General features: G+C 38.5%; 1 protein-coding gene across 2 annotated transcripts; it reads left to right on the plus strand.

Annotated features, from left to right (window-relative positions):
* Positions 1–5,696: 5,696 nt before the first annotated feature.
* On the plus strand, positions 5,697–15,146 carry c1galt1lb (core 1 synthase, glycoprotein-N-acetylgalactosamine 3-beta-galactosyltransferase 1, like b). Of its 2 annotated transcripts, XM_028447600.1 has the most exons (4): positions 5,697–6,158; positions 6,266–6,530; positions 9,328–9,992; positions 12,786–15,146. In XM_028447600.1, exons 2-4 carry the CDS (start codon positions 6,305–6,307, stop codon positions 13,074–13,076), a joined length of 1,182 nt encoding a protein of 393 aa, XP_028303401.1. In that variant the 5' UTR covers positions 5,697–6,158; positions 6,266–6,304; the 3' UTR covers positions 13,077–15,146. The 2 variants fall into 2 exon arrangements, with proteins under 2 accessions (XP_028303401.1, XP_028303402.1); XM_028447601.1 differs by lacking the exon at positions 5,697–6,158 and having other exon boundaries at positions 6,182–6,530.
* The last annotated feature ends 1,374 nt before the right edge of the window (positions 15,147–16,520 follow it).

Here is a 16,520-nt window from a genome sequence, read left to right on the forward strand (position 1 = left end):
GTTGCCTGGTTTCTCAAGCTGAAAGGGATTCTATTGGAGAAGAGTCACAGGAGACATGCACAAGGAGCTCAGGTGGAGCAACAAAGACAAGGGCCAAAGGGGCAAACTTTGTCAATGGAGGATCTGGTGAAGGCTGAGCTTGCTATTATCCAGTACTGTCAGCAACAAAGGTTTGCCAAGGAAATTGCTGTATTGGGATCTGGGAAAGGTTCAGCAAGCAAACAAAGCTCGATTTACAAGTTGGATCCATATTTGACAAGAGGACTTTTAAGAGTTGGAGGACCGTTGACTAAAGGTTCACTCCCAGAAGAAGTAAAACATCCCCTCATTCTCTCAAAGGATCAGTATGTAGCTACTCTCATTCTCAAGCACATTCATCAGCAGCTGGGTCACAGTGGTCGTAACCATATGTTGTCCACGCTAAGGAGAAAATATTGGGTCACAGGTGCCAACTCAGCTGTGAGGAAAATTATGGCAGACTGTTGCTTCTGCAGGAGATACAACAGCAGATCGATGAAGCAGAAAATGGCTGATCTGCCAAAAGAGCGAATTCTTCCTGACAATCCACCATTTACTAACGTTGGAACTAACTATTTAGGCCCAATCGAGGTGAAAAAAGGCAGAGGCACAGCTAAACGCTATGGAGTGATATTAACTTGTTTTGCAAGCCGAGCAGTGCATTTAGAGGTTGCAAATTCTTTGGATACAGACGCCTGTATAAACGCTTTGTGCCATTTTATGGACAGAAGAGGTCAAGTGGTTCACATTCAGTCTGATAAAGCGACTAACTTCGTAGGAGCTGAAAGAGAGTTGAGAGAGGCTCTGGAAACTCTGAATCATTCACAGATCCAAAAGACGTTGCAGCAACAAGGAGTCACATGGTGTTTCAATCCTCCAGCAGGCTCACATTTTGGAGGTATTTGGGAGAGAATGATTCGCATAGTGAGAAAGATTCTCAATTCCGTGCTTCGACAGCAAGTACTAGATGACGATGGGCTTCATACTATCATGTGTGAAGCAGAAGCAATTTTGAACGATCGACCAATCACTAAGCTGTCAAGTGATTCTAAAGACTTAGAACAGGGGTATTCAATTAAAAGTCACCGAGGTCCAGTTACTAGAATTTCCTCCAAGTAAAAGGTCCGAACATTTTCATTTCAACACACATTTTCATATGGTTTCGATAATATTTATTGTCAATGCAGGAAACCTTTAACAGAGTGAACTTGTATAGTAAACTCGCTCTTTTACCATAAATAAAAGTAGTCCTGCAGGCAAATAAATTTAAGGCCTTTTTTTCAAGAAAACAGAAACCTCAGAATAAAATAAATAAAACAGAGCCTAATAACCATTTTTTCTCTTAAATTAAAGGAAATAATAAATAAAAAGTGGCTCTTTTAGGGACAAAACAAGAGCAAACAGAGCACTGACTACATTTTTCTTAAATCAAAGAGGTCCCAGCCTAAAAAACTGACAGGTCAACATCTTAAGAACATAATAAATAATAAATTGCTCTTTTAGGGGGAAAAAAATGAGAACAGAGCTTGGACATCACCTTTCTCTTTTGATTGTTCTTTTTCTCTTAATGAGAAAAATGGGCATGTGACTGCCCTGCCAATGATTTAAATCTGGGTTGGAATGGAGTCAGGGCCATCCTCATGCAGACATGTAAGTGACTATTGGTCAGCCTAGAACGGTACTTGTTTTTGATGATGTTCATGGTGGAAAAGGCTGACTCACAGCTGTAAGTAGATCCAAACATGGTCAAGGTGTGCAGTGCTACTTTAGTTAGACCGGGGAACACACTCAGACACAGTCTGTAGCCAGAAGGTAGCAGGGTCAGTTGCCTCAAAATGCTCTTTTAATGCATCATTTCCTTGCAGATCAATCAGCTCAAGCTGTAGAGATCCTGCATGTGCCCACTTGAATGTCTGTGTCACCTCCTTTGAAAATCCTCTGACTTCTCTGATCATGAAAGGATTCTGAATTAGCAGGAGGAGCTGTGGCCCAAGGCAGAAGCTGTTGAACCTGTTACTGAAGTTTTCAATCAGCTTGTTGATGAAGTCAACATAGGGAGAAACATCTCTCTCACCCTGCATCTGTTCCTGCAGTTTTGGGAAGTGTTCACACTCTCCTTCAATATCTTCTTTGAAAATGTCCAGCTTCCTCTGGAAAGAGCGAACAGCTGTCATCAAATCAGCAACTGAATTGTTCTGGCCCTGCAGCTTTAAATTGAGCTCATTAAGATGTGATGTAATGTCAACCAAAAAAGCAACCATATCCATCTTGTGCTCATCTTGCAGAAACAGTGAAAACGGTGTTGCTCTCTGGCTCTTGACCTGCTTTAAGAAAGCTTCTATTTCTTTTCGAATAGACCAGAAACGTCCCAGTGCATTGCCCTTACTCAGCCACCTTACATTGTTGTGCAGTAGCAGGTCATTGGCATTTGCCTCAACATCTTCCAGGTATTCTCTCAGGAGGCGATGCTGAAGGGATGAGGATGCCCTAAGGAAGTTGATGAGTTTCATCACTGTGTTCATTACTTCAGCAAAATGTTCTGATAGAGTGGCACACAGAACAGTCTGATGGATGAGACAGTGGTAAGCAATAAGATCTGGGTTGTCCTCTTTCATCCGGGACACAGCCCCCCGCTCTTTTCCCACCATGGCAGGGGCACCATCCGTGGTGACAGAGACAACCTGCTTCAGATCTATGCCCCTCTTTGTCAGCATCTCTTTTATTGCTGCATATATGTCCTCTCCTCTTGTGTGTGTTTCAAGTGGTGTTACACCCAGCAGGTCCTCACAGAGCTCCCTCTTATCTTTGTGAAAAAATCTCACATACACCAAAAGCTGGGCATTATCAGTAACATCTGTAGATTCATCAATTGCCAAAGAAATGCATGGTGCACTCTGAATGGCTGCATCAAGCTGTGCCAATACATCATCTGCTAATATTTCAGATTTTCTGGTTGCTGTTGAAGCTGACATCGGGATTTGTTTGATTTTTTCACACATCTCGTCTTTTTGTTTCCCCTCAAATAATGTCTCAGCAACAGCATTTAAGCACTCCTTCACAACTGTCCCATCACTAAATGGTTTTTTTTGTTGCCCCAAAATCCACGATACCTTTAGAGAGCATTCGTTTGCACGTTGCTGGGCTGTAAATGTATGCGTGATGAGTCGGGTAGACCTGTCATACTGGGCTTGCAGTTCGGTTATTTTGCTTGCCCTCAGCTCGGACTTCAGGGGAAAACTTTGCTCAAACGAGCTGTGCTTTGTTTCGTAGTGCCGCTTCACGTTGCCACTTTTAATTAATGCGACGTTTTCGGAGCATATGAGGCACACTGGTTTTGAACTGCCTGCCGGAAGAATGAACATAAACTTCTCCGTCCATTCATCTTTAAAACAACGGTTTTCCGCATCGACCTTCCTTCTTTTGGAACAAGCCATGTCTCTTCCTCTCTGCTCTGGTGCGCCGGCCGTGCAGGGTAAACAAAGGATTTGATTGGCTCAACGGAGTGAAGCAATTGCCGTATTGACTCGAGTAGCAGCGCCCGCCGTCTATAGTTCAGACCGTCAGAAAAAATGCTCCATGAAAATCGTCTATTCTCGTAAATTTATCAGAGATTGGTCACGGCTCACGGGTCCGGACAGAACCATCACTCGGTCCGAGTCCGGACCGAGGTCCGCCATTTGGTGATGCGTGACTTAGAACCTCTCACTCCTAATCACATTCTTCTCATGAAGGGAAAGCCTGCAATGTCACCAGGATTATTTGAGCCTCATGATCTATATGTAAAACATCGATGGAGACAAGCTCAGTACATATCAGATTTATTTTGGAAGCGATGGGTTCGTGAATATCTACCACTGTTACAAGAAAAGCAAAAATGGAACCAAAAGAGTAGAAATCTAAAACCTGGAGATGTCGTCATCATAATGGACTCCTCTGCTCCTCGAGGATCTTGGCTGCTTGGAAAGGTCCTAGAGGCTTTCCATGATAAGAAAGGATTTGTTCGCTCAGTGCAGCTGCAGACAAAGTCAAATGTCATTGAGCGGCCTGTTACAAAGCTTTGCTTACTACAAGAAGCTGCTGTTTAGAAAATCAAAAAAAAAAAAAAACTATATAATGTTTGTTATTCTGAAAATGTCCACTTATTTGTAAATATTGGAATTGTTATGCTTGTATATCATCACAATTAGGGGCCGGTGTGTAATGGCCATTTTATGGCTGCATACAAGTGTGGGTCTTAAATGAGCGTGTCAGACTATATATGTGATGCCACTTCCGTGACAAGGATTTGTTGCTTGACGGGGTGCAGCTCAAGCGGTTTCTGACCGCAACACCAGAAATACCACGAACACTGTTTGATGCTATACCAAGTGAAGACCAGAGGTCGAGGTGAACTGATGGTTTGATGGACACATTGGTTCGGAATCAATTAAGCATAAAATAAAGAGAAAATAAGCATATATCAAGAAGTTGTACGTGATTTATGTCAACCGGACAGTGAAAGGTGTACACGGTGGGCGCGTCAGCCACTCAGCCCTTTAAACCCATCAAGGTAGCCAAGTAGTGGATTTGGCTATTACACAGAGTAAATGTGAATCATTGTGTAAATGAAACTCAACAATATTTGCAGAAGCTCACAGTTTCCCCGATGCTTATGTCTCATGTTGAAAGAACGCAAAATTCTAACAAAAACCTTACATTTTCCTGAATTTATTACATAGTATTTCCATTAATCAAACTAAAATTGGTCAAAAAATCTAGGAGATTTAAAGTGAAGATCCTGTTGGGACTGATATCTATCACTTATTGCTCGGATATTGTCGGTTTTTTACATATTTTGTATTTTATGTATACGTACAAGTGTAAACTTGGGCACAATAATGTTAAAATTACTAATTTTCAGCATAAAATTAGTGGCCCACTTAGGATTAAAGTGCTGAACTAAAATGAAATGGTCACCCCTGAGCAGGGTTGTAGCACCACATTTTGGGCCCTGGGTACAAACCATCTTGTTGGCCCCTACTGTAAGTTATGTACACTTTTTTTCTTTTCTCCTGGAACCTATGCTCGTATTCTTGCATTATTATATAAGCTTTCTTTTTTTCTTCACATTAACTTAGAAGTTCCCAACCTTTCTCGGGACCTGACCCCATTTTAGAAAAGTTTTTTTTTCTTCTAGAATTAGTTTTAGATCATGTTTATTAAGGTGTGTTACAAATACAGAGTAGCCAAGATTAGTGACAAAGGTGCCATCTTAGATATTTTTATACTGCATTTTAATTTAACTAGATTTATATTTGAGAAAGTTTAAGTATAGGATACAGTCATTTGATATTTATTGTGTGTGATGTGTATTTGAAAAACAATAATAATTGCAGTAGCAGCAGCTGCTGCTGCAGCACAACATGCGGGTCGTACCATTTGCACTGTTTTAAAGGGGGTAGTAGCTAGGGCTCTGATGCAGCATGAATAATGGTTTTAGTGCAAAACTGTGCTTAACTACCAGCTATTTTCACACAGGACCCTTTTCATTCCAATTGAAATAATCTAAAATGTTTAAAGTGCATTTTCGTACATATATATAAAACAGACTTCTGAGGGGCCCCTCTGCCTTGGGCGCTGGGTACCCCCCATGTATTAAAAGTCACGTGATGGATGACGCCATAAGAGAACGTGACCCCCCACTTCCCACTAGGTTTTGACCAGATGTAATTAATCTCTCTGTGTTATATATATATATATATATTACAGGTTTTTAACGTGGACGGTGGAGTAAAAGGGTTTTTTTTTTCTAGCCACGTTGTTGTAGTCAAAGTTAGGGTCTGTGTGTTTAGAGTCGGTAACTTAAAGCTAAAGTTAGAAGCTCTTAACGGGACTAACCTGTTAGCAGATATTTAGCGGTGTCGGCACACCTGGATAAACAGGTCTACCGTCATGACTGCGTTAAACGCTGCACCTTTAGACTTGCTGGGGAATGTAGTCAGCTATGTCTAGCACGGCTAATATGCGTTAGCCCAGAATGGCTAGCTAAGCTCGGGTGAAAGTCCCTGTGGTCCCACCTTTCTCTTTTTTCACTTATCCGAGCCGTGTGATGAAATAGCTGTCAACGCTTTAAAGCTGCTATGGTGGCTGCTTTATCACTGGTGAGTAAACCACACCTTTACACCAGGGAGGGACCAACACTTCTACTGCTTACTGCATTTCATTTGTCACCAGCTCACACTTATGTGGCCTTTCCTCCTCTGAGCAGGTCCTCACTAGTTAAACCAGCCGAAGTCCCTGATCCAGCATGAAGGCTTTGGGATCCAGATTCTCCTTCTATGCGGGTTTTGCGGTGGGGACCCTCACGCTGTACGTGTTCCTGCGGCAGATGTGGATCGAGAAGGCCGTGTCAGATCAGCAGGCCAGCAGCTTTCACCAGCTCCACGGCCACCCTCAGCTGCCGGATGAAGAGGAGAAGGTGTGGAAGAAGGAGCGATCTGCTCTGTTTAACCTGGAACACCCTCACCACATAGGTACGTCTCTTACCTTTACTTTTATTCTTTTGACATGCTGTGATTTAAAAACAAACTGTTATACCACATCCTATATGTCAGAATGTTCATTTTTGTTAATATTTAACCTTACTCGTTATTTGTTTAATTTTATCATACATTGTATACCTTTTTTTTTTTTTTTTACTCCTATGGTGATAATCAAGTTAGCATTTTCAGCAATTTTGTATAAAAGATAAACAGTCTTCTGACCTATGAAACAAGACTACACTGCTGTGTTTATGGTCAAAGACTATTTTTATGGTGGTGAAAGAGTTTTAAGAGTTTTTTTTCACTATTCCTGGCTGTGTGTCAAATGCCTTTCCCGACTTCCACTCACTGACCCAAATAAATGTTCATTTTAGTCGTCTCCAGTTTCTTTGATATGGAAGCCCGTTTCCGCCACAACAAAAAAAACAAATCACCAAAGAAAGTCATAATTATGAGTTAGAAAGTCATAATTTTGAGAAACAAAGTCACAATTATGAGTTAGTAAAGTCATAATTATGAGATAGAAACATTTTTGGTACATCCACCTGTACCCATGGCACTGACCAGAAATCTCCATTTGTTGTTCAATAAACCATGCTACTTCAGCCACATCAGTTACATCCTTTCGACGCCAGAGCATCTTTTTGCTTAGTGTCTATTCAAGGGTGTATTTACTCAGCATATTTCTATGTGAATTTGCAAGCAAACAAAGTATTTCATCATTTGTAAAGCCCTGTCTAAAGTAGTCTTCGATAGTCTTAGCCATCTCTCAGTGTCAGCTCATCACATGAACAAGCTGCTGTAAGTATCTCATAATTATGACTTTCTATCTCATGATTATGACTTTTGTTCTCATAATTGTGACTTTCTCATAATTATGACTTTGTTTCCCATAATTATGACTTTCCTTGGTGATTTTTTTTTTTTAGTGGCGGAAACGGGCTTCAATACTTTAAGCTAATTTTTCCCACCAAATAAATTAACTGGGTGAGTGATGATCTTGTTTTCCAATGCTGACTGTTTGAGGCACAGTTAAAATATGTTTGTCCTTAACTCATTCACTGCCAGCCATTTTAGAGCATTTTGTCTGACGTTTAAAGAGCCACAGAATATTTTGTACTATGACAATCTGAAAGATTAAAGTCTCTACTTTCATCAGAAAAAAAAGAAAAAATTTAGCTTGTTTTGTTCTTCCGTAATCAATCGTTGAATAGAGCAAGTTTCACACACATCTTCATTTTCAAAACAAAAAGCTGAGAAGAGCCTTTAAAAAAATAAAAATAAAAATCATCTCGTACAACACTGCTTTTGTGTAAATTAAATCCCTTCACGGTAATGGTTTATATCATGATTCGAACTTAAAGTGTAAAAAATTATCATAGGAAGTGTTTTAGAATTGGTTATATAGTAAGAAAATAAAAAATGATAAACCACTCACCTTGGTACCTGCGCTCTTATTTTTACTATATTGTGTGTACTTCATTATTTCGTATTTAGTCGTATTATGTTTATATTGTACTATATTTCAGTTAATATTTATGTTGTATGCTGCTGGCCCTGACAAACAAATTTCATTTTCATGTAAACATGAAAATGACAATAAAAAAAACCTTGAAATAAAAACAAAAACATGTAATTTGAGATCATTTATTGTGTAGATCTCGAACTTAATTCAGCACTCTATAATGCAAAATAGTGCGAACAAACCCAAATAACATTGTTGATATTCTAAAATTAAAATGGTACAACAGGCTGTTTTCTATAATGCAAAATAGAGGAAGAGAGTGCTCTTCAAAAAGCTTGTGCAATAGAGGTCTGCAAACGTGTTTCCTCTCTCCTGTGGTCGGAGTCTGACTGCGTTTGAGTCGAGTGTATTCTCTGGCTGTCTTTGTGACATTTTGTTTTTTGACTGTAGATCAAACCACTCTTGTTACCTTGGCTTGCAGACATGACACAGCTTTCAATCACATTTTGAATCCAACCCAAGTCAAATCAGTGACGTAGCACATCTTTTTTAAAACCAGATCCTCATGCTGCATGTTCTGTGCTTGAAGCCGTTGTCATGCAGAGGCAGATACATCATCAACAAGCATTATCGCGATCGGCCGTTAGACTCCAAATCTCTTGTGGACCGACATTACAAGAATGCCTCCAGTGTCTAAATACCTCCAGTATTTGCACGTGGTTTTTTTTTTTTAGGGTTGCGAAGGGTCGGAAAATTAGCGGTAAATTCCCACAGGAATTTAAGATTAGGAATTTTGTAAATATTGGAAGAAAAAAGTTTTCATAGGAACTATTTATTGGAATATAACCAGAAATTAGGAACAGTATTTTAAACTACTGTATCTTATCCAAACTTAGATATTAGCGTTTATTCAAGACAATTCAATTTAAAAACACAAGATTTCAACAAAGTTTGTAAACTTTCCATGGGAATTAATGTACATTTTCAACCTGAATTTTTATTGAAGGTTGACCCTTAACTGTGTTACGTATAGTTGGAAAAATATATTTTAGCATAATTTAAGATATCCTCATCAACATTTTAAGTTACTCACAACTTACTGCTCCAATAAATAATTACCATGAAAAGTTGATATTTCTATAAAATCAGAGGGATTGTAGACTTATTTGTGGTTTACAGAAAACCCTGTTTTTATTATAGTTCACAGCAGTGAGCTTGATAAGCTCTGCAGTGCATCTCGTTGTTTTTCTGTTTACATTTAATATTCACTTTGAGAAATGAAATTGTTGAAGTAACCTAAAAAGTTTGTATTGCCCCTGACAGGTGAGGATAGCAGCATCGCTGATGAACTGTACAAAAAGGTGCGGATCCTCTGCTGGGTTATGACGGGGCCCAAAAACCTGGAGAAGAAGGCTAAGCATGTGAAAAACTCATGGAGTCGCCACTGCAACATTGTGGTCTTCATGAGTTCTGTGGACGACCCTGACTTCCCCACGGTGGGCTTGGGCACAAAAGAGGGTCGAGATCAATTGTACTGGAAAACAATCCGAGCCTTCCACTACGCTTATGAGAATTACTACAACGACGCAGACTGGTTCTTTAAAGCAGATGATGACACATACGTTATTGTAGACAACCTGCGGTTGGTTCTCGCAAACCACACCCCAGAGGAGCCGATTTACTTTGGCCGAAGATTCAAGCCGTATGCCAAGCAGGGCTATATGAGTGGGGGTGCTGGCTATGTGCTGAGCAGAGAGGCTCTGAGAAGATACGTTGAAGCCTTCAAAAGCAAACTGTGCACTCATACTACCTCTGTAGAGGATCTGGCGTTGGGACAATGCATGGAAAAGGTTGGCGTTCTGGCTGGAGACTCGAGGGACAGTATCCACAGGGAGACGTTTCACCCCTTCATCCCTGAGCAGCATCTCACCACCAGGTTCTCCAAGAGCTTCTGGTATTGGAGTTACTGCTACTATCCCATCAGCGAGGCAAGTAAAGCAATACTGTACCTAATATCATTATAGTGCTGAATAAACAAAGACTTAATTATCTTTAAAGGGGACATATTATGAAAAATCTAGAGACCCATCAGTCACAGTGATGTAAAATAGCACATCAAAAATAACATTGGTCTTCACCAAATAAAGAACTGTAATCACTTCTAGTAGTAGTAATATCCCCACATCCTCCACCACCGATAGTGGTCGACTGTCCACTACAATCATTTATCCACTCACTTTGTTAATTTGTCACTCATAGATTTATTTATTTTGGCTCTGAACCCTGTTATCTTGTCCAGTGTGGAATGGCCACTCGGTCTCGTGTAGTGTCCATAGGGCCGCTGTCTGTGCTAGCTGATACATAGTTAGCATTGAGGTGGAAAAGCTCTGCTGGGAAAGGTTCCGTGGTGTTTGCAGTGCATAAAAAGAAGCGATTACTTTTGTAGTGCGTTATTTATTCCTGTAATTAATTAATCGCAATTAACGCTAAATTACAATTATTGTAATCATAATTCAAAAAATAGATATTTGACTTTGTAATTGTAATTACCATGAAAATTTGATGTATGCCAATTATAATTTAATGCAAAACTGGGGAACCATGTTAGTTCTATGTACAGTTCTACACATTTAGTTAACAATTATTAGAATGTGTTTCATATGAAGCTTTCCCACATTTTACCATTTTTTTTTTTTTTTTTTTTCTTGTCTGCACATGCTGTCAAAAGTCAACACCACAGGAAGTTCAATCATTATGAGACAGCAATGCATATTTTGTTATTGCAATAAAATACATTGATTTATTTTATTACTTAATTGTGGCCATCACCAGCCCTCCCTAAGGAAGGGTAAGTAATCTTTTATTATAGGGAGGATATAAAAAGGGAGAGCAGTGTTACACCTAAGTGGAGGGGGAAAGGGAGCAGGGAGGAGAGACTCAAGGCAGGAAATAGAAAAGGTGGGGAAGAATAGACTGTTTTGCAGTGAGGGTGAGATGTGAGGTTGTAGAATATATTGTGCCTATTATGTTGTGTAATCCAGCCAGTATGGTGACAAGTGTGAAGCTTAGCTATAATGGTGGTGGCTGTGAACAGGGGGAATGAGTGAATGGTAGTACCTAAAGCAGGTATTTGGGATTAACGTGTCTAAGGTTAAGCCCAGTATGAGTTTTATCCCACATCCCAAGGCGTGCCAGTGCATCGTAAACCAGTATATAGTGCCTTGCGAAAGTATTCGGCCCCCTTGAACTTTTCGACCTTTTGCCACATTTCAGGCTTCAAAACTTAAAGATATAAAACTGTAATTTTTTGTGAATAATCAACAAGTGGGACACAATCATTAAGTGAAACGAAATTTATTGGATATTTCAAACATTTTTAACAAATAAAAAACTGAAAAATTGGGCGTGCAAAATTATTCAGCCCCCTTAAGTTAATACTTTGTAGGGCCACCTTTTGCTGCGATAACTGCTCTAAGTCACTTGGGGTATGTCTCTATCAGTTTTGCACATTGAGAGACTGGAATATTTGCCCATTCCTCCTTGCAAAACAGCTCGAGCTCAGTGACGTTGGATGGACAGTGTTTGTGAACAGCAGTTTTCAGTTGTTTCCACAGATTCCCAGCTGGGAGTGAGTGATGTGAAGTGTCCATGTAGGAGGCCTGTCATTTTAAAAAAAAATTAGGGGTATACCGAAACAAAAATAGGAGTGTGACAATTTCTCGATACGGCGATATATCGCAATATTTTTTCCGCACGATCGATTATTGATATACTTGTGATAAGTATCCATTTTTTTTAATAATAAAAAAAAAATGATTTATTTATTTATTTATTTTTAAAACCTTTTCTGCTTTTTCACTAAAATGTGCAGGTAGGTCTTCACAGAAATGTTGTCACTGTTTGTTGACGGAACCAATATATTGTTTACTGGAATATTGTACTATAATGGTGTCACTGGTAAGAAAGACCCTATTTTTTGTTTACCGAAAGCACTATTGGAGATACTTATTTATTTACATTGGTATGTTGACACTTATTTACAGAAATGTTGCACTAAAATAGTGTCACTGTTCATAGGACACTTTTTCAATTTATTGTTTTTCAGAGATATAGAATAAAAATAATTTTGCTTAATCTTTTTTTTTTCTTGTCATAGATTATTGGAGATTGATTTCTGACCAATATATCGATAATCCCAGTATCGTCATATCATGAGATAATCGTTATCGTGAGCTTTGTATTGCGTATCGTATTGTGAGGTTCCCATCTTTACACAGAAAGGCTCAGATGTCCACACCAAAAATATTAAAACATATATTTTCATTGAGTAGGAAGCCTAACAAGGTAACAAATAGATAATAAAGAAATTTGATGATAGATTTCTGTTTTAGTGTATTTTACAGCTGATTTAAGACCCGTTATCATATGAGATTCTAACACAAGAGGTTAAATTTTATTAGATTTTTTATTTCAGGCTCAGTAATTGAGAATGTAATTGACTTTCTGAGGATAAAAAATAATTGTAATTTAATTGTAATTGAAAAAAATGCTGCACACACTGTTATCCTAATTGAACATGGGTAATTGAAAATGTAATTGTAACTGAAAGATGTAGTTGACCCCAACCCTGGTTGTAACCTTTTAACTGCACAATTAAGTGTATCTACCAGTGCTTCGTTCCCACCTAGCTACAGTTAGTAACCTTTGTGTGAAATGTACATGAGGGAAATGTTTAGGAAATGTAACATATTTATTTCATTTGTTTGTATTTCTGTTCACAGGGTCCCAACTGTTGCTCCGATTTGTCAGTTTCTTACCATTACGTGGATCCTGTACGTATGTATTTACTGGAATACTACACCTATCACCTGCGTGCCTTTGGCTACGTCTACCGTTACAATCCTCCTCTTCCCCCGGATTTCAAGTCCAAGTACCCTGATCCTGTGGAGAACAAGCAGGGTGCGCAGGGGAAGGAACATAAGGAGGTGGACTCTTCCGGTCTTGGGAAGAAAGCGGATGCACAACCTGCTCATAAAGCTGGTCCTGATCCTGCAGCACCAGTCAAAACATAGCAGGAAGTTTGACGTGTGGAGGCACATGATGCATGGGCAAAGAGGACGTGGGGTTTGAGAATCTTTGCACATTCATTGTTCATCCTTTTGGACATAAAAAAAAAGTTAGTCTGTTGTTTGACTTAAAATGAAACTATCTTCACATAAGAATGCTTTACCTTGATATTCTTCCACCCATGAATTGCTCATGTGAGAGATGTTTGTTCTCAGTTTGGTTGGAACTACCACCACCAGTTGAACTCTTTAGAAGACCCCCCCGCCCCTCCCCTTGAAGATTTCTACATGTTCTCAGACATTAAATGTTTGAGAGTTTTATAGATTTGATATAGCTTTTTTACATATTGATCAACCACTGCGCTTTTACCAAAACTTGATAACAATCTTGTTTACAGCTTCCTGTAATAGAGAAAAATGTCATTTTGAAACATTTTAAATTCCCTTTTGAAATGAGAAAAATCTTTCCCTAGGCACTGACTCCTAACAAAAGTCTGAGTGCTTTTCATTTTAACACATACTCTGGCCCTTTTCTCTTCCACCGTAATAAGTGCAATGTAATCTTTATCTTTTTCTTTTAAAAAAAGGTATTTTCTTCTTTTTTTGAAAGTGTGATAGAGAAGGTTAATTTATGCCTGTTCATAATTGTTTGAACATTCTCCAGGGCAGTTAGTAAATACGTGTTACATTCTCTAGGAGTTTTTTTTTTCTGTCAAGCAGCCAAAAACTCTAAAGGTTTCGGTTAAATATTGCACCTCACTAAGACAAATAGTCGCTCACGATGAGTTGAGTTTACTTACATTTCTCTCTCGACATCAAAGTTGAGTGATTAGCTCTTCAGGAAACCAGCATTTCCCCTCGTCTTACTGTCAAGCACACTTTTTTATACATAATAGCTCAAAGGGGACGATTCCTGTGTTTATAGTAACACTTGTAGCCTTAAAATAAAGTAAATGGCACAAAGGGTGTCATTAATATTCAATTTAATTAAACATTTCCAGCTAATGTTCTCTAAAGCAAAGTGAACATTGTTTTTGTCACTAACTACCCTGACTTTAGCTACTGTCATAGCTGTTTCTCAAAGTTAATAAAACTCATGATGGAAAAATATTAAGACTATATATATATATATATATATATATATATAAAACATATTTGCATTATTGATGTAGAAATGATTTTATCAGCCTCAGATACTGGAATGGGTTGGCCCCCATCAGTCGTACTGTGCTCCAGCAGGAATGTATTTTTGTGAAGTTTTTCATAAACTTTACACAGACAATGTAAAGGATATTTATGTTTACCGGGGTCATGTTATATGAAAAGTGCTGTTGACGTAATTCCTGCAGTCTGGTCAAATACTGGCATGCGTGAGAGGTAATGGTCATACTGGAAATACACGACGCAGTTATTGAAGTGAACATTTTGTATGTGAAGCATATTCAGTCAACAGGAGGCTTTCAGGATGTTTATACTCCAGTGGTTGAACACGTCTTATGGAGGAATAGGTGACATTCTATAGTATTTTCAAACACACACTCATAAAAGACACGGATGGCTTTATTCGTCCCCGAAGGGCAATTCAGTTTACATTTACCTTTTTGCACTAAAAAGACAAATGCAACGTTCACAGCAGCATATAGAGAACTACATTTACCTGTCAGTACCAATGAATCAGCAGGACCAGCAATAAATACAGTAGTCCCATGATACAATGTCGAAGATACATAAAAAAAAAAAAAAAAGACAAACACCCTGAGACTCCAATTTAGCCAAAACCAGTTAGAGTTACAGTTTACTTCTCAGCAAGCTCGTAAGCATTGTGCCTTGTGAATGATTGGAGATTGTATGAGCCATCTGCTGCACACATGACTTTGCACTGTGACGCTGTACCTGAAAAAACATGTTGATGTTTTCCTATTCGTACAGTTGGAGATTTCTAACTCTGGTTGGAGCAGATTGATCATTTTATAGTACGTGATAATGGGATGATTGATGGATGACTAAAACTTTGATTGAGTCTGCATGAACAAAGCATGTTCGGTTTGTGTTCAGATTAAAACAGTTTTACCCAAATTATTGTAATTTGTTGTCTATACAAAGGAGCAAGTATTTTACAGTTAATGTGCACGCTGCATCAGAATGTTCTCACACATTTGACAATCACCCCGACCATGAAGGGAAAACTGTACAGTGCTGTATTTATTTTTTAAATGTATAAGTTTTGGATATTGATGCTTGAACTATGTATAAATGAGTCTGTCAGTGTATATGTGCACGTAATCAGTGCAGAACGGTTAGAGTGAATGGTACTTAAATCACAATAAATAAATACATATTTTATCGTAAGTATTGTTTGGTTTTACTCTACATTGCACAATGATTATAATTTCCGGAGAGATTTGTCGTGTTGGACGGAATTGCATGTGTATAACATTTTATACCTTGTTCTGCTGTGATGTGGATTAGCTGTGTGATTGTTTAGCACGCTAACGGAATGAAGGATTAGAAGTCAGCAGGATTTTCTGTGCAGGATCCTGTTGAAGGACAAATAGAGACCTAAGTATTTAAGTATAGATTATATTGTTATTTCAGGAAGAAGCCAGTGTTCGTACCTCGGCACCTCCCGTGATGATGGATGAGTCGCCCTCTTTTTTGCAAAAGCCGGTATGTGCACAGACAGGCCGTTCCTGTTGGACAAAGAACACACTCGTCTGTACTTGGTTGCATGTTAACACAAAAATGGCATGAAGCAGAATGCTAAGGCTGCAGATAAGAAATATCAACATTTACTATATGTTGACTATAAACTGAGCCACAACTTCAAACATATATAAAATGTTCAATATTAATTCCATATATTTTCTAAAATATTCCACAAATGTAATTATAAAAGCATATGTTTATTATGCTATCATTTTATATATGTTTATTGTTGGGAAACCTGTTCTAAATGTACTGAGCAGCTCTCGATATTAACCCCGAGTTCAGAGATGGGTGAGACTTCACACAGTGGGGCCACAAAAATGTAAATGTAAGATCCGAGAGCCACGTTTACAACATTTAGATTAGAATAATGACCTGAACTGGTCATTATTACAAGAAAAAGAAAGGGTGTGTGTTTTTGTTTTAAATATTAATTTTTTTTTTGGTAATCATGTGTTTTTGGAATCATTTTGTGTATTTTCGTATAATTTTGTTATTCTGAGTAACTTTGTTTTTTTTCTCATTGTATGTGGTTCTGTAGTCAATTTGTGTTGTGTTGTCATTTTGTATACTTTTTTGGGGGGTATTTTTGTAGTCGTCTTTTGTGTTTTTGGACTAAATCCTGTGTTTTTTTCAAATCATTTTATGCATTTACTTGTGGGGCTGCACAAAATTAGACTGAGGGATGCATGTGGCACCCATTGTCTATGTTTGTATGTGGTTTTATCTAAATAAGATTTAAAT

Source organism: Gouania willdenowi, chromosome 5, assembly GCF_900634775.1.
Source record: "Gouania willdenowi chromosome 5, fGouWil2.1, whole genome shotgun sequence".
In the NCBI taxonomy this organism is placed as follows: domain Eukaryota; kingdom Metazoa; phylum Chordata; class Actinopteri; order Blenniiformes; family Gobiesocidae; genus Gouania; species Gouania willdenowi.

Excerpts from the sequence above, each read along its gene's own strand:
- c1galt1lb (XM_028447600.1), top strand. The coding sequence starts at position 6,305 with ATGAAGGCTTTGGGATCCAGATTCTCCTTCTATGCGGGTTTTGCGGTG. Across the intron at positions 6,531-9,327 it reads GGAACACCCTCACCACATAG|GTGAGGATAGCAGCATCGCT; the intron begins GTACGTCTCTTA and ends TGCCCCTGACAG. Across the intron at positions 9,993-12,785 it reads GCTACTATCCCATCAGCGAG|GGTCCCAACTGTTGCTCCGA; the intron begins GCAAGTAAAGCA and ends TTCTGTTCACAG.